The sequence below is a fragment of the Chiloscyllium plagiosum genome, unplaced genomic scaffold (genome assembly GCF_037043375.1).
Source record: "Chiloscyllium plagiosum isolate Xiang-an unplaced genomic scaffold, Cpla_swu_hap1 HiC_scaffold_22, whole genome shotgun sequence".
In the NCBI taxonomy this organism is placed as follows: Eukaryota; Metazoa; Chordata; class Chondrichthyes; order Orectolobiformes; family Hemiscylliidae; genus Chiloscyllium; species Chiloscyllium plagiosum.
In genome coordinates, this window is record NW_028270160.1 from 26,611,814 (window position 1) to 26,636,639 (window position 24,826).

A 24,826-nucleotide genomic window follows, 5' to 3' on the forward strand; every position below is an offset into this window, starting at 1 on the left:
CCCACCCCCAAACTCCCTCATTAGCATTCCACAAGAACCGTTCCCTCTTTCCATCACTCAAAGGCTCTTTCATCTTCAACCCCTAACCCCCAAGGCACCTTCCAGTGCTACTGCAGATGATACTATGCTTATTCTTGTACTTCCTTCCTGTTCAATGTTCAAGGCCCCAGATATCTTCTGGTTGAAGCAACAATTTATGTGAATTGCTTTCAATAGTCTGTATGACCTTATGGTTATGCCTACCAAATCTGTCAGAATTCTTTGAAGAGGTAACAAGCAAATTAGACAAAGGAGAGCCAGTGCACATGATCTATTTGGATTCCAGAAGACCTTTGCCAATGTGACACACAACAGGAGTTTGCTGAATCAAGTAACAGCCAAGTTTAAGCTGACTGGCAGAAGGGAGTGAATGGGGATCAAGTGGTCTCTCTCAGGATGGTAGCTGGTGACTAGTGGAGCTCCACAGGAGTAGGTATTGGAACCACAGCTATTCACGTGATATATTAACGACCTGAACAAAGAAACATACGGCACTGTTAAGTTTGCAAATGACACAAAGATAGGAGACAGGACAGGTAGTGTTGATGTGGCAGGGAAGCTGCAGAAGAACTTGAACAGGCGAGGAGAGTGGGCAAAGAAATAGCAGATGCCATACAATGTGGACAAGTGTGAGGTTATGCACTTCAAAAGAAAGACAGAGACTATTTTCTAAATGGGGAAAAGCTCAAATCTGAAGCACAAAGGAACTTGGGAGTCTTAGCTCACTTTGCAGTTAAGGCACCAAACACAATGTTAGTATTCATTTCAAGAGGACTAGAATACATGGGTGTACTGCTGAGGGTTTAAAAGGTTCTGGTCAGACAATATTTGAAATACTGTGAACAGTTGGGGCCTCATACTAAGGAAGGATGTGATGGCTTTGGAGGAGGTCCAGAGGAGGATTACGAGAATGATCCCATGATGGGCTTATATATGACGTACAGTTGAGGATTCTGGGTCTATATTCAATGGAGTTTAACAAGCATGAGGGAAGGGGGCGATCTCACTGAAACTTACAGAATACTGAGAGAGGATGTTTCCACTGGTAGGAAAGGCTAGGTCCTTGGGCACAGCCTCAGAGTAAAGGGATGACCCTTTAGAACTGAGATGAGGAGGATTTCTTTCAGCCAAGAGGGTGGTGAATCTATGGAACTCATTGCCACAGAAGGCTGTGGTGGTCAAGTCATTGAATGTATTTAAAACAGAGAAACACAGGTTCTTTATTAGCATGGGGGAGAAAGGTTATGCAGAGGAGGCAGAAGAATTGGGTTGAGAAACAGATCAGCCATGAGCAAATGGTGGAGCAGACATAATGGGCCTAATATCCTATATTTTATGGAACCCAACATCCCAGAGGCTTGTTATTTCAATAAATCATCTTGCTCACATTTCTTCTCCTATTTCATGTTAACATTTCTGTCCTAGGCCTAATGCCATATTCCAGTGAGGCCGTTGCAAACTCAAGGAACACCACATGAATACTGTCCCACCCATAACCCCTTCGGTGTCTTATTTGCATGGGATTGTTACCATCAGAGTTTTTTTTTTTATTAACACCTAGCATTAACATCCATTCTTCAGCTACATGACCTCTCTACTACCCTTTGCCTTTCGCCCTGGACACCGTTGCCATCTATTTCAATTGCTTCCTCCCCATTTGCTAACTGCCTATAACCACAATTTTCTAATCTTAGAATCTCTATAGCATGGAAACAGGCCCTTCAGCCCAACAAGTCCCCACCGACCCTCCGGACAGTAACAAAAACCCATTACCCTACTCTATTACTCTACATTTACCCCTGACTAATGCAACTAACCAACACATCCCTGAATACTATGTACAATTTAGTACAGTTAATTGACCTAATCTACACATCTTTGGATTGTGGGAAGAAGCCAGAACACCCAGAGCGGAAACCTATGCAGATACAGGGAGAATGTGCAAACTTCTTTAGTTCTGACTTGTTGTGCTTTTCCAGTCCCACACTTTTCAACTCCAACCTCCAGCATCTGCAGTCTTCACTCTCTCTTACAGATTGCTGGCTACATGCTGGTTATACCCTTTAGTTCTGAAGAAGAATCATTTGGACTCAAACAGTAGCTATTTTTCTTTCCACGGATGTTTCAAGCTGAGTACCTCCATCATGTGCGGTTTAATTTCAGATTGCCACAATTTGCAATACTGTGCTTTTATTTATTGCACAGGCTCAAAACCTGTACTGTGCTACATGAGATAATCTCAGGCAAGCCAACAATCTGTAAGAGAGAATGCAGACTGCAGATGCTCTAATCACACGCAAAAAAAGTGTGACACTGGAAAAGCACAACAGATCAATTAGCATCCAAAGGAGCAGGAGAATTGAAGTTTCAGGCATAAGCCCTTCATCAGGAATGTGTACATGCGCATAAGTGTGTGTACATGCATGCACGCTGGGAAATAAATAGGAGGGTGGGGATGGGGCTGGGGGATGGGAGCTGGGAAGGCAATACATAGACGCAGGTGGGGATTGATGGTGATAGGCCGGAGGGGAGGGTGGAGCATGTAGGTGGGAAGGAAGATGGACAGGTAGGACTGTGCCAAGTTGGAGGGTTGGATCTGGGATGAGGTTGAGGAGAGGGACAATGAGGAAACTGGTGAATTCAACATTGATGCCATGTGCTTGGAGGGTCCCAACGCGGAAGATGACGCATTCTTCCTCCTGGCGTCAGGTGGCTTGCATTTAGCAGTGGAGGCGGTCCAGGACATGCATGTCCTTGGCAGAATGGGAGGGGGAATTGAATTGGTTGGCCACAGGGCAGTGGGGTTGTTTGGCGCGCGTGTCCCAGAGAAGCTCCCCGATACGTTCTACGAGTTGGCATCCTGCCTCCCCAACGGAGAGGAGAGACCAACTCGCAGAATGTTTCAGGAAACATCTCTGGTACACACATCAAACAATCCACCACCCCATAGCCGAAGACTTCAACTCCCCCTCCCCCTCGGTCAGGCAAGTCCTGGGCCACCTCCACCACCAAATCCAAGCCACCCAACACCAGGAGGAAGAACGCATCATCTTCTGCGTTGGGACCCTCCAAGAACATGATATCAATGTCAAATTCACCCATTTCCTCATCGCCCCTCTCCTCAACCTCATCTCAGATCTAACCTTCCAACCCATCATGGCCCTCTTGAACTGACCAACCAGTCCATCTTGCTTCCCACCCTCCCCTCCGATCTATAAACATCACCGCCCACCTGCATCTACCTATTGGCTTCCCAGATACCTTACCCCAGCCCCACCACTACCCTTTTATTTATCTCTCAGCCCCTCTCCTCCCTCCCCGCCAACATGCCTAAAGAATGGCTTATGCCCAAAACATCAATTCTCCTGCTCTTTGGATACTGTCTGACCTGCTGTACTTTCCCAGCACCACACTTCCAAATCTGTAAGTGCTTCCTGAGTTAAGCAGGGGAGGTTGGAAATAACAGAGGTCCCACTCTGAAATGACAAATCCAATACCTCCAGTGAAAAAAATATGCATCTGTTGACCTAAGACAAAATTAGTTACATTCATAATTATTTATACAATGAAATGTCTTATGGTGTTAGCCAACATAATGACACATTTTGAAACAAAAACTTATACTGGACTCGATCCCACAAATGAGATTACACTCAAACATGATAAAAAGGCATTTAGCATAAAGCAGATTACAAAGATGAATAAACCCCTCCACAATTATTTACACAAACTGCTGCAATAAGAAATATTTGGAACTTGTGTCAAAATACTTGAAATTACATTTTGAAGTGCAGTGCCTGCTGTTATATAGGAAAGTGTGTCAACCTTTTTGCGTCTTTCACAGACCACAAACAAATGAAATGAATACCCAGGCATTATGTCGGAGATTCAACAAGGGAAGAATATTGCTCAATAAAAAGTTCCTGCTCTTCAGAAAAAAAGTTGTATCATGGGTCCTTCAGCAAGCATCGAAAAGTGAAAGTAGGATTTGTTTGACAGCACTTTCAACAACAGCAAACCTTTCAGCACAGCACTTGAATGATAACCTGACACAAAGCACACTGATAGGAATACCCTGTGAATACCCACTGAAATTCAAGAGAATGAAAAAGACAGTATTTTTCACAAAACAAGTAGATCAGATTGATCAGTAGTAGTTATGAATGGCAACAGTCTGGATAATTATCCTTTCAACCGATTGTAATTTTTCTAAAAATTACATATTTTGTTCATACAAATTAGTTGCTTTAACTATATTGGAAAAATCTATTTACATTAGAAAAACAATGTTCAACTTACGAACCCTTACAAAAAAAGTGTTCCATGAAAAATGCAATATACTTTCTGAAGATTTAGTCTGCAGTCTCAAGGATGCAGGTGATAAGATTATGGACAACTCTGATGGTACTTGTTATCATGACTTCTTTCTGAAAGCTGTATGATTGTATATATATTTTTTTTTAAAAATCAATAAGCCCTTGCTCTCATGGTTACATCACCAGAACTTCAGGCATAAATCCACTTCAGGTACCATTATTTATAACACATGCTGGGACCTTTTATGAGCAGCTACACCCCTATCCTGCATTGCTTGGTGCTGGCTGTTTCACAAAGACTTGGAGAATTCCTCACATCTTTGACATGCAATGACCTTTATATTGAATGATTAACCGTGAAGATACTTCTGCATATATCCTGACGAAGATACGCTTGGCTCGTGTGGGCAGTCTCATTTTTGCATTGCAATTGTTGGTTCAAGTTCCAATTCAAGGATTTAGCAAGCCAGCACAGTACTGAGAAATGTTTCATTCATTGATATGGTTTTACCCTCTCAGGTGAGATATTGAGCCAAGGCCCTGTCTACCTCCTCCAGCAAATTTTAAGAATCAAGTGGAACCACTGAGTTAAAAAAAAACCTCGAATTTCTCTCAATTATCCGCTCAATTTTATCCAATCAGCCAATGCTCCCACAACCACACATTCAACGCAAATATTTGAGCAGATATTAATTCTACAATTGGAATCTTGCTCCACTTCAATCATAGGAGAAAGTGAGGACTGCAGATGTTGGAGATCAGAGCTGAAAATGTGTTGCTGGAAAAGCGCAGCCGGTCAGGCAGCATCCAAGGAACAGGAGATATCGACGTTTCAGGCATAAGCCTGAAGAAAGGCTTATGCCCGAAACGTCAATTCTCCTGTTCCTTGGATGCTGCCTGACCTGCTGCGCTTTTCCAGCAACACATTTCCAGCCCACTTCAATAATAAACAATTGCATGCAGTGCAGAGAGATGTTGTTGATTGAAATTTGATTAGCAAATTACCTACATAATGTAAAGCCTGCCCGAATTAAAAACTTTAGACCAGTGTAAATCAATATTGCAAAACTATCAAGATTTATTACAAAATTTCAACATCTGAATAGGCTTCAATAATGTTAATTATATCAAATACAGCTTTCAAATTTTGTTCTGGAGAGCTAGAATTTCATTCTGAAATGAATGCATGTTGAGCTGTCATGTTTTTGTCTGAGTTTCTCCCCTGCACCACCCCAAATAACCTTCACCCATCTTACACTTTGGGCAATATTCTCTAAGTAGAGAGCAATCCTAGAGTGCATGTCTTGTGAAGCACCCCAACATATCTTCCTACAGTAAAGATGCTTCCGTAACTGCAAGTTGCTGTTCAATAGGTTTGAAATTGGACAAATTTCTAACAAGGCCATTTTGTAATTATAAATTGTTTAAACTCACGACGAAGAGGAGAAAGCATGTATTGTCCTATCTGACCTTGTGACTCAACCTGACAAGAATGCTATAATTGTAAAAAAGTATTAAACTAATTCATTGAAAATTCAATTCTAGGTAACAATAATTTAAGTAATGACAAAACACTGAGGTCACTTTTCTTTTAATATTATGCCAATCACTGAATAATATCGAAATACAGAACACCACAATAAATTTTCAGGAAGAAGCATCAATAATTGCCAACATTATAGTGGGGTTTAAGTCTGCAGTTGACATCACAAATTGACTGTAAATAGAAATGTGCAAACACAAACATTCTTTTGAGAATTTCATATTTCTTAAAATGTTGGTACAACTTGATTAAGCATTGTTCCCAAGAAAGTAGATAACTTGCAATGAGAAAGAACCTTCCCAATCGGCAAGTTAAACAATACAAAAATACAACCTCACTTCATATGCACCAATGTACACTTGAACTAAGTTTATAAATGTCAGGCTGGTCTGTGTTAATGTAGTCTTCCAGTCAATAAGACTGTCAAACATATCCAGCAGTGCAACTGATGCCCTGAAAGCTTTATATCCAATTTAAGCTCATGTATAAATTTACACATCTTATCACACTTCCACAACTAATGAATTAAAAGCCAAACTTTGGAACTACACATTATATTTCTCATATAAAATGACTGAAAAGGCCATGCAAGCGGCTGGTAGTGGCAGGAATGATTTTGACAGAAGTAAAGAGCTTTAAACAATAAAATTTATTTATATTTATTAGCCTTTAACCCATTCTGCCTTTCAAGTAAGCTTGCAAATTCTGCACAGTGGTACTTAATAACAATAATCAATTTATGCAGTTCATGCACACTAAAACAACACCACCCATTTACCTGCAGTTACAAAATATTGTTTTTTTGATAGTCTGATTCCCACGTAATCTTCTTAAATTTGGATTCTCAACTGAATAAGTATAACAGCTAATTCTGTGTCTTAGACCCCACTTATTACGCATATTAGCTTCAGTTAAAATGGATCCAAATGCAAATAAACACTGTCGCAAATCAGTTACTCAAATCTAAAAACTCACCCCATGAGACAGAAGCAAATAAATTGCAAAACCACAACAAAATATCCAAAACTGGAAACTGTTTCCATTGCACTCTAACACTGCACTGAGACAAAGTTAAACGTAATGGTTGGGAATTCCTCCCAATTTCCTAAAGTTCTGTATTTTAATGCTATGGTTAGTTGAGGTTAGGCAAAATATAGTAGCCAATACCGCAAAAACAAAAGTTGATGAAAATTACATTTGTAATTCAAACAGTAGAGTCTTTCGATGGGTGCATACAGTCAAAGTAGTATTGGAAACAGATTTCAGAATTAGATCAGATTAGTAAAATATCTAAATGTTTTACCTTGCCTACATTTCAAACTTAGTCAGTCCGGAAAGTAATATATTGGAAGAATCTAGTCTATTGGAATTTCTAAATTGCAAACCTCAAATGGTACAAATAATGAAATGGGCTGGTGACTTGTAATGCAATTAAACATATAGCAAGATAAAAGAATAGTGGTTTAAGGAAGTGAGAGATCCTCTACAGTGCAGAAAAGAGACCATTTGGCCCATCAGGGCTCCAACCCTCTAAAGAGCATTCCCCCACCCTAGCCCAATAACGCCACATTCATCAAGGCTATGCCATCAAGCCTGCAGATTTCTGGACACTACAGGGCAATTTACCATGCAATCCACCAAACCTGCACATCACTGGGCTGTGGAAGCCCCTGGTTGAAACCTACACAAACATAGGGAGAATGTCTGTGTGGAGGTTGCACAGTCACCCTAGGCAGGAATCAAGTCCAAGTCCTTCGCGCTATGACACAGTCATATGATAGTGTTACACAGATATACGGAGGCTATATTAAGGATTGTACAGAATATTTTAAAAAGATATTGGTATAAATTGATGTTTGTTATTTCACAGTCCAAGAAACACCTTAAATTTCTATGTGATGATATATGCCATGGATTAATGAGGAATATCACTCTTCCTATTCCCCATAGATTCAGTTAATCTACTTGGGGGAAAAAAAACACTATCTTGTTGCTGCACCACAGCATCTTAAAAAATCCAAATAAACCCTGGATACTGAAAATTCCTTCCGATAAATTTTCATTTGCCAGAAGTTGAGAGAAGCAAAATAAACTTCAATTTAAAGAACAATCTCAAGTAATTAAGACATTCTGCATAATAAATGAAGCTGTGATTAAATTAAGAACAGATAAAAATCAAGCCACAGCACTGAAATCTAAAAAATTCTCACATTGTTTTGGCTTCATACATGCAAAAGAAAAGCAACCAGGCACCTGAGAAGTCCTCATATTTCATGTGAAAAAGGAGGAAATGGAGCAAGATAAATCTAATTACTATGTACTAATTCCCACTAAAATTCTCCACATTGGACATAGCATTAACACAATATTGTTTTAAAATGCCAATTATTCTCTTTTGTGCTACCATAATACAAACCTCAGTAGGCCACACACCTTGACATAAACTCCAGTTTGCATCCTGCAGGTAACTACTCATTGCATAAAAAAATTCCAGTGTACTTATTATTACAATGGAAGGAAGCGAACACTGACAATTAACATTAGTTGTGAGTGCCACAATTCGAACAAGGCCTTTAAATGAAACTATTTTCCCCTTGAAATTCCTGTTAGTAATTGAATCCCCAACTGTTTTCTTAAGGATTGGAGATACAAAAACATTCAGCCTTTCTGAAACCATTCGTAGTGAATAAGTGCACAGAACATTGTAGGGCTGAAATTAGGAAAGACAGGCAAGAACCACACACATGGAAAACTCAAGATTACAATAAAAGCACCCCTACCCTAAGGCCCCCACCCACCTTCAACTCGCCTTTGATAAACATGAATTTGAATTCCTCATCCTTTTTCTTTTTGTAGACAGCCACTGGGACAACTGTTCTAATTATTCTAACATTAACAGCAATTACAAGTACTACTCAAACACCTTTTGTTTCCTGAACAGCTTTTGCCAGCCTGAAATTCCTGCCTAAGAATGGTCTCTGTGGAAGATCTCTTGCCCCTCAGAGTGCAACATTAACATGTTTCTACCTATTTTATTCATGTCCCAGTGGTCCAATTGAAACTTTAATGCAAATTTGCCCAGGCATTTCTTCCCAGAAAGTCAGCACAGCTCTAGGCAATTCTTGTGGACGTTGAATACCCCCTCCCTCCCCTGCAAAGGAACTTGATACTGTCACAGAAGCACTCCCTTCCCACCAAGCCTCTTCAGTCTCAGCGGCAATCCAGGTGCCTATTCAATAAATTAAACCCTAGTGCAAACTGGAGGTACTGTGCATTTCCTTTGTCTGAACGTTTCATTACTCTACATTTCAAACAAAAGAAAACTTGCAGGTTTCTCCACGACAATGACCATTGGAACAAAGTAAATATAGTGTATTTCTATGGTCATGGTAATTTGCTTTTCTGTGACAACTTTATTGCTGGTTTCTGGCACTTTACGCTCTGCAGGCCAATGCTGCATTAAGCCCAGGTCACTGTCAAATTAATCTGAAACACTAATTGCCACACTATAAATTAGAAGTCAACTTAATTTTGTAGTTATGTCAAAGTTATGTGACATTTTCAATGGTTCTCTATCTGTTGGTCTGCCATAGAAGTTGACATACTAGTCAACCTTTAAAACTCAAAAAAAAAGTTTTTTAAAAATGGGGTTGACTTACAAATGAAAAGAGTATAAAAAATATGAACTCCTATCCATAGATGTGGAGGGTGGCCATTTGAAACTTAAAACTAACAACAGCAACTCACAGTAAATTCACTTGGCACAGTACGAAGAAACCTTCAATAATGATGAATTAATTTTCTCTGGCAACCAAAGAGTTCATCAAATTTATTGAATCACTTTCATTCTTGTGTCATTGCAAGAATCTCATCCTGGATCACATGTGGCGCTTTGGTTTCAGAATCATCCCTCCATAACAAATCACTGTCCTCTCCATTCACAGAATGAGGTATGATGCATCTTGAACGATCCAATGACATTTCGCTCAATTTGATGACAAAGCCATACAAAACATCGAGCAGGGCAGTGTACACATTTCCACTTATGATAAAACTTTCCTCCGTTAACCATCCACTTAAGAGTCACGGAGATGTAGAGCCCGGAAACAGACCCTTCAATCCAGCTTGTCCATCAACCAAATATCCTAATTAATCTAACCCATTTGCCAGCACTTGGCCCATATCCCTCTAAACCCTTCCTATTCATATACCCATCCAGATGTCTTTTAAATGATATCATTGTACCAGCCTCCACCACTTCCTCTGGCAGCTCTTTCCATACACGCACATCCTTTGCATGAAAGCGTTGCCCCAGAGGTCCATTTTAAATCTTCCCTCTCCCACTATATACCTCTGCCCTCTCGTTCAAGACTCCCCCCCCCACCTCAACCCAGGGAAAAGACCTTTTTACCTTGTTTATACACCCTATCCATGCCCCTCGTGATTTTATAAACCTCTATAAAAGGTCACCACTCAGCATCCGACGCTCCAGGGAAAACAGCCCAGTCTTACACCATTTGGAACAAATACTTGACCAGCTTGCTGAAGCACGTGTCAAATATTAAACCAACAGGTTTGTTATTTCTTCACAAATATCTCCTTACCGGATTTAGATTTGAACTTATAACACACTAAGCTACATTCACCAGTTGCCTATCCCACATATTAGCAATCCACAAGTTCACACCATCCTCAACCATATAACCACTATCATGGACATTCACCTGCAGGGAACTTATTTTTGGCATGATTTCACATTTGAAAATCATCATGAGTTTTACTTTAATTGTTTCAATGCAGACAAGAACCTCTATGAATCTTGTCTTTTCATGTTCAGTGGTTTTCACCTGAAAGGTTTTCAAACCTTTCTACTCCACAGTTGCTGTGCACATCAGGATTCCCATATTGCCAATGTGGCATAATGTTTTGCTGCTGTCTTATCATGAATTATTGGAAACTGGTAATTGTAGTCTCAAGCTCTTTAGTCGTTCCTGAGCAATGTTGTGTCCTCTGCCACAACAGAATTGTCTCGCTCCATACAGCAGCCAAAGCAGCCAACTGCTACACGAAAATCATTACCAGACTCCAGGTTAACTTTGGCCCTCAAGTGCACATCTACCTTTGATAATGAAACCAAACTGGCAATTTTAGAGGTCACATTCCAATACACACTTTAAAACCAAGTGAGTGGCACATTGCTCTCAAGCATCTTCATTCTTCTTCCATTCTCATGCCAGTTTTTCCACTAACACCAAATTCCATTCTAGATGTCCGTTTGCTTGCTAAGCTGGAAGGTTCATATTCAGAAATTTTGAAACCATACTAGATAACATCAGTGAGCCCCCACATGAAATTCCATTGCTACAGCAGTTATTCAATGGGTTAGAAAATATCATGGCTTTCAGCTTCAAACATAATTAGTTTGTTTTAAAGACTCATTTCTCATCCTTCATTGTATGGTCTGCTCTGTGTGGGCAGTCTGGAGACTCTCATGCCTCTTTACAACATAGCATCTCTTTGTAACACAGCTCATGTTGTTTGCTGAACTCCTTATACCCAGTATTATAGGTACCACGTGCAACTCGGAACAAAAGGTTGAGCCAGACGAACGTGAGAACATCATATGGCTGAACCATGAGGTAGATTTATATGCTTGAATATACGCAAAAAAACACAGAAATTTGGTTTTGTCTTATAAGAAAGGTCAATCTGTGGTTTGTGCATTCAACTTAATGGTCTCCCCCTGATCTTGCCTCCATGTAAGTTTTACTTAATGATTTTAAAAAGTATTACATGCAAGAATGACACTCCACTAAGACTTAAAACTTACAAAAGGAATCAACATGTGCAGCACAGAAACAAACCCTTCGGTCCAACTCATCCACACCAACCAGATATCCTAAATAAATCTAGTCCTATTTGCCAGAATTTGGCCCATATCTCTCTAAATTATTCCTATTCATGTACTCTAGATGCCTTTTAAATGTTGTATTTGTACCAGCCTCCACCAATTTTCTGGCAGTTCATTCCATACACGCACCACCCTCTGCATGAAAAGGCTGCCCCTTAGGTCCCTTTTAAACCTTTCCCTCTCACCTTAAACCTATTCCCTCCAGTTTTAAACTCCCCCACCTTGGGGAAAATACCTTTTCTATTTACCCTATCCATGCCCCTCATGTTTTCATAAACCTCTATAAGGTCACCTCTCAGTTTTCGACGCACCAGGAACACAGCCCCAGCCTATTCAGCCTCTCCATATAGCTCAAACCCTCCAGCCTTGCAATATCCTTATAGATCTTTTCTGAACCCTTCCAAGTTTCACAACATCCTTGCTATAGCAGGGAGACCAGAATTGCACGCAGTATTCCAAAAGTGGCTAACCAACGAGAGAATCCAGAGTTTTTCCGCAGTGGTCTATACAAAGTTTATGGTTTAAGGAAAGAATGCATTGGCCTGGATACAGATTACAATGTTCTAATCCCCATGAGAAGTGTGCAACGTCTCAAGTGAGGTCAGGATTGGATCCTACTTTGATTTCCCTCTGCAACTAAATAATCCAGTCAAGCTCACTATTGAAATTCATGTTATAGACAGGGATGTGGCACCCAAACAGAATCTTACCATACTGACAAAACTTCTGTCTTTACTTTACTATCCTTTTTCCATCTGTTAAGGTAAGTGCTAGACATGCATATTAAGACAAGAACTCAATTAGCACTTCTGTTGTTTACAAATCCAAAATTGATGCAACAGGCAAAACTGAGGTCCAATCTGGAGCCACTTAAACATTCCCATGCCCTTGCAAATACTCAAACACAGGCAACAGTTTATATTTATATCTTTGATCTGTTAGATATTTTCTATATCAACTTTTCAGAGAATTTATAACATACAAGTGGAGCAGGAAGGACTTAAACCTAGGTTTCCTGATTCAGAGGTAAGGACACACTACCACAGCCCCACAAGAGCCTTTCTTTGAATTTCCTGCACCTGGGGTTTGGAGATTCCTATCTTTAGTGCTGCAAATTAGTATGTAAACTTAAACTAAAGCAACATTCCAGACACAGGTCTTCCAAAGCTCAACTATCCTTATATAGAAAGAAAGTTATGCAATTGCTTGTTAACATATTCAAATTGAACATCAGCTCATTGATAGCATTATTAAGGTTTTTGGTTTTCTTTCTGGGTCTCCCCACTGGGGTCTTATTTTCTCAGGTGTATGGTCATTCCACTCTCCATCTTTGGCATAATTAGCTTTCCATTCCTGCTGCCCTTTTGAGGGGGCCACTACAGAGGACAATGCTCTGCGCCATAGCTCCCAGTAGAGAATTGGGAATACGGGATGGCATTTTTGCAAGAGGTAGGGTGGGAAGAGGCGTAATCCAGGTAGCTGTGGGAGTTGGTGGGTTTGTAAAAAATGTCAGTGCCAAGTCGGTGGTCATTAATGGAGATGGAGAGGTCCAGGAAGGGGAGGTACGCTGTCCAGCTAAGGTCAAGACTGAATAGTCAAAAAAAAAATAGGTAAAAATAAGGACTGCAGATGATGGAAACCAGAGTTTAGATTAGAGTGGTGCTGGAAAAGCACAGCAGGTCAGGCAGCGTCCTGTTCCTTGGATGCTACCTGAACGGCTGCGCTTTTCCAGCACCACTCTAATCTAGTCAAAAGAAATAGACTACTCATGCAAAAGTGACTCTGTCCTTCCAATCCACTCCAATCCCAACCAAAAAAAAAAAATCGGAACCATCTATCATGCTGCCACTTTTAGTCATTTCAGTTAATCAGTGACTGATTTGTGGCATCTTCACTCACCAACAGGTCACTCAAATCAGTCAGAAAACAGAGGGGGATGAAAAAAAATGAAGTTGCTCTTCCCAACAATCTGCACTGCACTTCTAGATAAACCAAGTATGAATAACAAAGGAATATTATTAAATCTAAATATTCTAACCATTACTAATTGGTTAATCCAATGTAAATTTGTATTTTGATAGCTACCCCTGCACTTAAAACGATCTTACAGTTTTTCTGGGAAAAAACGTTGATGCTTAACCCAGCCTTAGTTCAAAAACATAGGGTTAAAAGTGAAGTATATCAGCAACTGCATGCTTTACAAAGAATTTTTTTTTAAAATTCCACTACTCCTTTAAAAAAAGATCGATCAACAATACAGAACCAAACTCCCCCACTAAATCTTACTCCCAATTAATCAACAGGCATAATAAAAACTCCTGGTGTTCAATTTAGTTTGTAAATACTTACAGCAACAATAGTTCTCCCATTTGTTGATCACTACTGAGAAACCTCTCCATCATCTACATCTGCATTTCATTGACTTAAATTTACCACATGTTGAGATGGGAGCGGTCTCAAATCCATTTGAATCACTACACAAATATGCAAGTGATTTATTTTTTTAAATCGCGCTGGTTTAGTTGGACTCCATCTCATGCAAATTACTCCTCTGGTCTTCTAGGCCCCAAGCAACAAGTACACACAAATTTGGACTGTATAATTGTACCCTACTCTGCTAATACATTCTCAATCCAACAGCCAAATTTGAAGACATTTGCTAAAACTACTCCTATATTGACACTTCAGACATACAGAAAACGGTCTAATGTGGTGTTAAAGAGCCCATTCAGTGCCATAAACCCCCATGGAGATGGCAATTAGAGACAATTAACTTGAGCAGCCACAGCACAGATATAAGTTGTTTACTAAATCTCTCACATTCCTTGAAGCAAGACATTATCAAATATTTTGCCAAATGCAATTAAAATTCTAGCTAAATCCAGATTACAATTCTTGGTGTGTTTAAAGGGTTAAATCTCTGCACTGAAAACAACCAACTGCAAATAAACAAGTGGAAGGAAATGATTAAACCTGGCTAGCTCCAACACATTTTTAATCCCGTAGTTGTCTTTAGCAACAAACCCCACTTCCAACATCTCCTTGAATCATATGGTATAAGGCCAACACAACATTAAGTATTTCAACTTTCATAAGTGACACAGTCACAAATAAACTGCTGCAGATTTATGACTCTGTTGCAATTGCTAGCCAAGAGTTTGGAGAGATTTCTGTTATGATGGCTTGTCAATGAGTACATTTGGTTGCATTGTATCTGTTGAATCTAGCAGAGGGAACTTCTAGCAGCTAATACAGATAAAATCATATATTTAAAAAAACTTTCCTGCCAAACCAAGGACTTAAAGTTTCACTGACAAAGAGCTGCTGTATGAGCGTTAAACATACAACTCAAAAACTGAACCAACCACTGCAGAAAGTTCTTAGAGGACAGCTGGAAATTCTCTTCCAACTTTAGTTATGGTACAGAAACTTATGTTCTCACAAATCTCTGCAGCTGTCACTCCCAAATACATGATTTCCTACCTAGTACTGAATCTCTGCAAATGTGTTTTTAAAACAGCATCAATCCTTTTCTTGTAACTTCTCAAAACTATATCTCGGTAAGTGAAATTAAAATAGCAAAACACAAGGCAATGTAATATATGTGAAAGTATATTATGCACCACATTGCTACTCATATAACCTTTCAGACGAGAATTACCCATAACATTTTAAAAATAGGATGGCTTAAGAATTATAGGTTCTATTTTAAAAGCAGTAAACGTACAGAATTACTTGATTCTTGAAACCAAAAACTTTAGCAAAATACAGAGACATAGTAGGACAAACCCTTAACCTCTTACTATGCTGTTTGTTTCCCTGTCTTTTGAAAAATATTGAAATGTCACTTGTGGAATGCTTCCATGTCAACCAATTTCAAAAACAGAGGAAAATTCCCTGCTTAACTAATATTGTTTTATTTTCAGCTGAACTCACCTCTAGCGCGGTTCTGAAGAGAAAATCTCATTACTTGTTTCCAATTACCATACAAGTATTTAATATAGTATCCTTAGTAAATAAGTTTAAATAATTTTGAAAAGCCCTTTTAAAAAAAAAAATCACCATTCTTCAGAAATTGTTTTTTGAAAAAAAAGATTAACAATCATTAAGGACCTCTACAAAATCAAGGGTCCTATTATGACCAGTATAATTTTTTTAAAAAAGGTCATAATATCTGTAGTTGAAACACAGGTGTTTGACTGAAGCAACAGATCAAATATTTCATAACAAAAAAACCTCTGATGAAGTTGCGGGCTGAGACATCTGTAAATTGAATGTTCTTAAGTTACCTGCCCTGTACTTTTAACTGCTAGTCATAAACATTTTGTACATAATGCACAAATCTCCCAACACAAAAGACCAGGAACACCTGCTCCCTTCAACGTGATAAATATTTTACTGCTCCTATTTGATACATAATGGACTGTGTAATGATAAATAGTTTTGCATTGTACTAAGAAAAAGATATGCACCACGTGGAAGTACTGCCGTAGAATTTGCATGAATGGATATCATCTACCATTCTGTGGACGAGCCTGCATTGTTTTAATCAGGTTCTATTTGCTTTTGCCCACTGCCCCATGCTGGCAATATACATAATCTCAAATAAAAGTGGGCATTAAAATGTTATGCCGACACTAGAATTACAGTAGTAATTTAGATAATCATAAATGTCTCATCCAGTTCTCCCATACTGTACTGACAGTGCCAAAACTAGACATTTAATTATGATCCTACATGCAAGGTTGTAGAAGAGCAGTACAGTCTAATACATTATTCAATGATACAGCATACATAAAGGCCTGCAATTTAGGTATGTGGGGAAATTTTATACAAAAAGGTCTACATAGCTTCTGTACTTAATGCACTGCCTGTACGGTAGTCTACAAATGGGTGTCAAATCAATGTTTTGATTTTTAAAAATGTCACAATGTGGCAGACATATTAATCTACTACATACAGGACCAGCTGACTAAAAAACTAATCTGTTCAATTAAATCCATACATTCCTAAAAACTCAACAAAACTACACTGATACTAAGGTCTTACGAAAACAATTCAAGCTCCATTTACTTTATCTCCATAATTCAAAGATTTTCCAATGACATGCACTCCAAGTTAAGCAGATTTCCTCAACTGTGGGGGGGGGGGCTGTACATGGATGCTAACCATTAAGAACTAGTTTTCAAGAAAGATGAAAAAACAGAAAATTAAATTACACTTGTATTTAAACATTCCATCACTATGTTTAAAATAAATTAAACCATCATCACAACCTATACTGTTGGCATCTTCAGAAAAAAATCCATTTATAGAAAACCAAGTATGTCAAATTAATACTTTGCCTTTAAAATTGCACACTGAAAGAAAATTGTTCTGCAGTGATTTGGACAATTTTACAAAATTCAATTATTTTAGTCAACAGAGTGGTATGAATCTTGCCTGATGAAATAGAAACTGAGTATACCTTATAAACTTCTACTTTGGTGAGCAAATAGAATTGCTCTGGATTTCAAAACTGCAACCAATATAACTACATTCATGCAGATTGACACTTTCAAGAATCTTACTAAATAAACATTTCCCTCCCACCACCACTCCTCTTCCTTTGCGTGTGATGGTGGGAGAAAATTGCCAATATGTTAATAATACATCGTATTCCTCGTAGTGGGAATTCTGAACCCTGGTTCAGTTTCAGAGTTTAAAGTCTCTTGCCTAAAAGTATCAAAGTTTCCCTAGTTTATTTCACGTGACCCTGATGCTATTTCAAGGCTGACGGGGGCTGACAGTTCGAGAAATCGTGGAGGTAAACTGCGAAGGAGCTGAAAGCCTATCCAGTCTAGCAAATTAGCCCCAATCGCAATAGTAATGTCCCGCTGAGCTTCCTATTGTATTGCATGATGACCTGTAAAATTCTACACTTCCAATACAGTTAAGGTTTGACAAAAGATTTAACTCCCTTCATGAAAATGCCATGTAAAAACAAACAAAAAAAGTCTCACAAATTAGTTGATTATCAATAAAAGATGCCCGTTTCTATGCACTTTGTTTCAAAAGCTCAGTTTTTAAAGTAAAATACAACAAGCAGGTAGGCACTCTATTGGGAGAGTACTTTTTTTTAAAAAAAGACAACAAAACGAACAAGTCGACTTCACATCAGCCAGCTACAAGAAAGGATTAGAACCGGCAACAAACGGCTGACAACAGAAGCTGGAATGCCATTCACTTGTTTTGGGTGGGGGTGGGGGCTACGAGGATGTATGTATTCAAACGTGATTTTGTTTTAAGAGAAAAGTTTTTTTAAAAAATAAGTTCACCTAGTCAAGAGAAACCAGTAAAGGACAAACTCCCCCAAAACACAAAACATGAAATTTTGGTAAAAAGTATCGATCTTTGAAGTGAAGATATCTATGCATCAACAGCCTTAATAAGACGAGAAAGAGAAAATTAATCAGCACGGCGCTGATACGAGTAAAAGTGCTTGTGCGTTATTTTTATTTCAAGAATGCCCTGGGAAAACTTTAAACGTTTGTACGTTTTACTCCCCTTTGTTTTCAAGGCACTTCGAAAATGTAAATAAAAAAAAAACCTACCGTTCTCGCACTGGGAGATAAAGATCCATTGGGAAGGTAAGGGCTTGCCAGGTCAGGAATCATAATAAATGGGTAGCCAGGATATGGTGGGCCCTTGAACAACCCTCCATCTTGCCTCTTTGCCGCTAGGTCAAGAAACATGGCGGGGAATGAGAGAGAGAAAAAGAAAAAAAAAGTTAGGGATCAAACTTTTTCTCAACATACTTCACGCAGCACAACAGTCCGCCAGAAGTGCTCCCGACTCAAATCTGAGACATTTGAGAGAATTAAAGGAGAGACGAAGAGGAACAAAAAGTGACTTTTTAAAAAAAAAACAGAAACTTTTTTGTTTCTTTTCCGGCCAACTCACCTTCTTCTAAACTCTCCCTGGATTTGTCCCGAAAACTTTCTGGCTGACGAGGCGGCGGCCGCCTTTCCGCCTGAGAGGAACATGGTGGATGCGAAAGAGAGAGAGAGAGACACACACACACAAAGTCACAAGAGTTTGGATTATTCAGCTATGATCATCAGGTTGCAACATTATTATAACTTAGCCAAGTGTCTGAGGTAAAGAATTATTTTGTTTTCCCGTGCGCCACTATGTAAGTTCCCTTTACTGCCACTTTACCTCAGGTACAACAACAAAAAAGAAACTAAACAAACAGGAGATTTTGCTGCTTACCTCTGAGTCTGATGAACTGTTTTGGTTGGTCTCTGACTCGTTTACTAATGAAGACTTGACGTCTGCTAAATCCCTTTCTGCAGAAGCGTTCTCCGAGATCTTTTCTTCCTGCTCCCCTTCATCTTTAAAAGAGATCATTTCATCATTGGCCCCCAGATCGTCGCCGCCACCGCTGTTTAGCTGCGGCATCCTTTTTTAAAATAAAAGCGCCTTTTCTTTCCCTTTTTAAAAAAATGTATAAAGTGATCGACTTGATGCAACTCGTTCGGGGGGGAAAAAGGGAGTGGGGAGTGTTGATGGGGGGGGTGTTGTTAATCCGTCGCAAGTATGTTTTTTTTTCCCTTCTTCCTCTTGTTTCTTGTTCTTCTTGCCCCCCTCGCTATCTGTGAGTGAGTAAATAAATCGCAGGAGCGGTAATTGTTAGTGAAGGCACGCCGAGGAGCTAGCTCTCCTGCTCGGAGTGAAGTTGTTGGAGACTCGGCGGCGGCTGCTCCACTTCAAAGGCTCGCCGCTGTTTGATTGACACTTTGATTGACAGGGAAAGCTCCACAGCCTGTCCCCGCTCCCAAACTAATGAGATGCACAAGAGGGGAATACGTACAGAGTAATGAGGAGGGACTTACATGACGTCTGCATCAATAAATTAAAAGGCAACAGACAGACTGAGAGAGAGAGAAAGCGAGCAGAAAAGAGAGGGGTTGACTAAGGCTTTTAATGTTAATCAAAAGCCCTTGAACTTGATTTCCTCAATCTTTTTATTTTGCTTTTGTTTTGATCTTCCAACTTTTTGCTCCAGTTTATGCATCAGCCCAACAAGGGTTTTCCAACTCCGTTCTAGTTTTTCTTAAAGATATATCACGACGTTGCAATCGATCTTTATATACATACATACTATATAGGAAATCAAACAACCGTTTTAAGCTCCACACATTCTTCCATGTCGTTGGCCTGACCAGATTTATATCTCAGCTTGAGGATGCGCACCGAACATTTCCAGATAAATAGTGATACATTTTGAAAGTGTTATGGGATTGTTTTCATTAATTTCCTCAAGTACTGAAGTATGCAACAATATATTTCCTTCTTGCAAGAAAAATGTTTTAAAATGTTACTGTTTTCTCTTCTCAAATCTGCCGGCACTATTTGAATTCAGACTTTGACATGTTCGACAAAATGAAACGTTCTGATCATATTAATTTTAATAATGAACTAAACTATGCGAACTAACGTTGAAGTGGAAAGTTTGAATCTTGCGGTATAATTTTTTGAGTTAAATTGACGCATGCGTTTATGAGATAGATATTAAATATTAATTGAAATATGATAGCCCATGTAAGTTGAAGTTCATTTGTACCAGGATATGTCCAATACCACAGGATCACTCTTTGGAGTTTAAAGTGAGTTTTCATGCACGTCGTATTTTGCAGCTCCTATAATGTAAACACGAACCACACTAAAAATAAAACCATGTTTTATAAAAGGTAATAGTATAGCATACAGTTTGCACATTTATATAAAAAAATATTAATTTCGAAGCAAATTAATAGAAAGGTATTTAACATATTCCATACACCGCACAAACGCTATTTTTACAAATTTTAGTTTGCAATATTTATCTGGTCAATTATTTATTTTCTGCCCTTTTTATTAAAACAGCTTATGAATGAAATGTGCATCAAATGAGCATGCTGTGTATAAACTGTACGGGGAATTAACATCTCCACATCTCCTTTGATTCGGGCGATTACTAACGCCTCTGCAACCTCGATACAAAAGGGATCGCTTTTTACTTAGCTATATTAAATCAGCACATGCACGTTATAAAGCATCGCAAAGACAAAGACAAGATTTGCATCCTTATGCAACTGTCTTTCAACTATTATTAAGCCATCATTGATGTGTGAAAAATTGATGTTCTGTAAGAGGACTAATAGTGGAGGAGGGATTCGAGGTGGAGTTGCTGGCACTTTGATCTTTGATCGGCAAATTCCCATTTTTCTTTGTGTGACTATATTTGGTAAATCAGATTCGCACTCCACGTGTTGTGGGGAGTAAAAAGACTATTGCTTACTTCCGGGTCTGGAAGGGGAGAAAAAAAGCCCAAACTGGCAATGACGTTTGATTATTTCTTTCAGCTTATCAATTGCATTGGTATTTTCTCAATTTATTGGCATTCGCCGATTTCTGAGATCGAGTGGAGTTATGCTGTAAGGTGTTAATAAATATTAAAGTGCGTGAATAAGGCACAATGTATAACTAGTTTTATACTGCAGATGCTTTCCACAATAGACATATTTTGCATTGTAAAATATTGATTTAAGTATTTCTTCCACTTAATAACCATCAAAACGTTTCCATTGAAGATGAAAAATAGCATCAATGTCAACACGCACCTTAATTAATTAATACTGTACTAATGTGCATTATTAATGTTGATGGGTCAAAACCATGTCTGATTTGAATATACCACAGAGAAAACCTATGGTTAACATTGCCATAATAAGAGGATTGTTATATTTAATTGGCCCGTTATTTTTTATTTAAGCATAATGTTTTCACAGTTTATTGTGTCCCTGGCGGCAACCAACCAGAAAGGGTCATGACACGAACATTGGAGAGATTGGAAAAAAATAGAAAGGGACATGGAGCAGATTAAGCGCAATACACGCAGATACTAGGCTGAAGCATCTGCTCGTCTTCAGTAGGGAGCTGTGGGCTTGCTGGAGGCATGGGCATGCATTAGGGGATTTTATCAGGAACATCAGGACTACAAGTTTCCAAAAACACTTGCAACAAAAAAATGATACGCGCACACACGCGGACACACACGAAGCTCTCAAAGACACAACTTCAACAAAGAGACCACCTTATCCAGTAGCAGACAGGAGAGGCAACAAGGTGACTTCATGCTCTCTGGCGATCTGTTCTTATCTCGGATTCTGCCTTTTTTTTCTGTTTACTCACCAATAGAGAAAGAAAAGTTTTATTGAACACGAATTTTCGCCAGTAGCATCGTGGTTTCTTTATTATTATTTCACCTCAAAATCCTGTTTTAGGCGATCTCGTTTCTGGCGGCTGTGTCAATCTGAGTCGAGTGTCAAGTAAAAGTCAGAAAAGATTAAACGTACATCGAAGCAAAACAAGATTCCACCGTATGGAAATGCAGCAGATGTTAGCTTTGATGCATAGATTGTTTATACTATTATTTCACATTGATCCGCTTGTATTGATTCAGCTTTGTTGCCCAAGACGACGCGAAAGTTCCCGCTATTGCAGTGTCTGAGAGGTGTGGGAGGATTAGAAGAAGTTTGAAGTTTCGGCATTTGTTAAATATAAAGAACCCTTAGTCCCAAGATGTTCAATTAGTAAAACAAGTCGCGCATTTCATCGTAAATAATAGTGACATGTTTGTAGAAAAGGTTGCTTCGATAGCCCTACACAGAATAAGCATGCATAATTATGCAAAAAATATTTCATTATTAATTGTGTTACATGGAGTCAAAGTGAACACGGAGCCCTTAACTTTCAAACAGTTCTGTTTCGGACGAAATCGTTTGCGGCACAATAGAACGTGACTGAAGGGAATTGTAGTAACATCAGTTAGCGATTAAACGATACAATGGGTGTTTTCTTGTGAGCAAGTATGAATGCCCAGACAATTTCGTTAAATAAAGTTTATCCTTTTAAAATGTGTTCTTGAACATTTGCTGAGGCATGACTGGAAGTGAACCGTATTAATTGATCCAAGATGTATTCAAGAGTGCTGAAATAATTTCACTTTTGAAAGAGTTCTCGGTCTCCAAATCACGGATTGCAGCAAATAGTGTTTACATGGAACAAATCAAAAGCAGTTACCTTCCTTATGATGGTTAAAGGCTTCCTGGTCTCCATGTACCTGGGAAAAAGGACATTGGTTCTAAGAATGCTATTTGCTTTATACAGTTTCAAACTATGGGAAATGACTGACGTCGGAGGAAATAAACTCGGAATCTATGGCAATGAACAAAACTAATCAGAACGGAATAAACAAGGATGAGTAAAATGTAAAATTTAAAATAATTGTAATAATTAAGTAAAATGTGGTACATAGTTTGAAACATGGCATTTGTTTTTTCAGAATCAAAACTTTTCTCATTATTCTGCATATTTTAAAAAGTCGAAACACACAGAATACACAAACAAGGGAACTTCAAGTTTGATGGGAAAATGGGTGGACTCACAGCATACCATTTGAAAATGCAGCAATAAAGTCCAAGGATGTTATGTAATGAAAATGGAATTTAACTCAGTCAATGCCAATAATTATACATGAACAGAGTTAGGGAATGCTATTTATGGTTAAATTAAAAAAAGAAAAAATTCTGATTTACTTTGCTACAGTAAAGCGGTGATAGTACCTACAGAGAAAATAGCAAAAAACATCCTTTTATTGCAGAATGGAGAATTAGTGAATGTGGGTTGATTGGTGCATTTTAAACTGTTTTGGTATATTTAACATGATACCTGCAAAACAAATCCCTTACACTCTGTAACACTCACTAATATATATACATATATAATATGTTTCATTAAATAACTATAAATATCATTCATTAATCTAACCATAACATATAATGAAATCCAATAAATTAATTCACTGATATACCCATAAAAATAAACAAACTCCAGAAATAATATTTATTGGTGACATAAAGTGAACAGTTGTTCACACAGCAAGAACATAACCTACATTGATATACCCAAAAATTGACATACATTGCTAACCATAAAACATGCACCAATAAACTCCACAAAAAAGAACACCGTCATCTCACACAATAACAGACAAAAAAAAACTCTAAATAACACAAATAACAGTTATAACTAGAACATAATTATACTGATACCCCTAAGAAAATCATTCACAAGTGCATATAGTAAAAGAATCATTATAAATAATAGCTACCCCCCAAAAATGGCACACTAATGCATTTTGTCTAAAGCAATAGTAAAGGAGGACCATTACACAGGTAGAGACTTGGCCCTCACACTATTACAATGACTCTCTGTCATCAATACACATTATTTCTTTCTGACACAATTTTTCATAAATATTTGGGTATTGGAACATTGCAGCAGGAGTTGGCCATTCAACATCTCGTACTTGTTTTGCCATTTATATGATTGCGGCTGATTTGCACCTCAATTCCATTTACACACTTTTGATTTATATCAGTTTTGATAGCCAATCTATTGGTCTCAGTCTTGAATGTTTTAATTGGTTCAGCATCAACAGCCATTTGTGGAGAAAGAATAATACATTTCCACTACCCTTCAGGTGATAAAATGTTTGCAGATGTCACTCCCGATTGGCCTAGCTGTAATTAAGATAGGGTCCCCTTGTTTTAGATTCTCCCAACAGAAAAACATATCTTTGTATTCAACTTATTGAACTGTTTTATAATTTTAATATAGTACTATTTAATAATGAATAAAGTTTTATCATTTTAAGCATCTCCAATTCTGAGATCACCAATTCTAAACTGAAATGAACACAATCCGAGTTTTTATTTCTTCATAATTTAACCCCTTAAGATCCTAAAACACTTTGAGAAATCAAGACAATGTTCTCCATAAGGCATCATACCCAGAACTGAACACTATACCTCAGACGGAAACTGACAAAACCTCAACAACTGGAGCATAACTTCTTTCCCCTTGTAGTACAACCCTCTTGAGATAATGGAAAACATTTTGATTACTTCACTTATATTTTAATTTTTT

The 24,826-nt window shown here is 38.4% G+C and overlaps 1 protein-coding gene across 19 annotated transcripts in view; it reads right to left on the reverse strand.

Moving 5' to 3' along the window:
• The window catches only part of tcf7l2 (transcription factor 7 like 2), a 199,154-nt gene extending 179,206 nt beyond the window's left edge, over nt 1-19,948 (reverse strand). For 4 of the 19 annotated variants that reach the window (XM_043712745.2, XM_043712743.2, XM_043712746.2 and 1 more), the window contains exons 1-3: nt 19,064-19,907; nt 18,752-18,821; nt 18,403-18,527 (exon numbers count right to left, since the gene is read on the reverse strand). In XM_043712745.2, coding sequence (XP_043568680.1) covers nt 18,403-18,527; nt 18,752-18,821; nt 19,064-19,252 — 384 coding nt within the window. In that variant the 5' untranslated portion in view covers nt 19,253-19,907. Of the gene's footprint in view, nt 1-18,402; nt 18,528-18,751; nt 18,822-19,063 lie in introns of all 19 variants that reach the window. The other 15 variants (XM_087998881.1, XM_087998880.1, XM_043712756.2 and 12 more) reach the window with 12 other exon arrangements.
• Nucleotides 19,949-24,826: the final 4,878 nt, after the last annotated feature.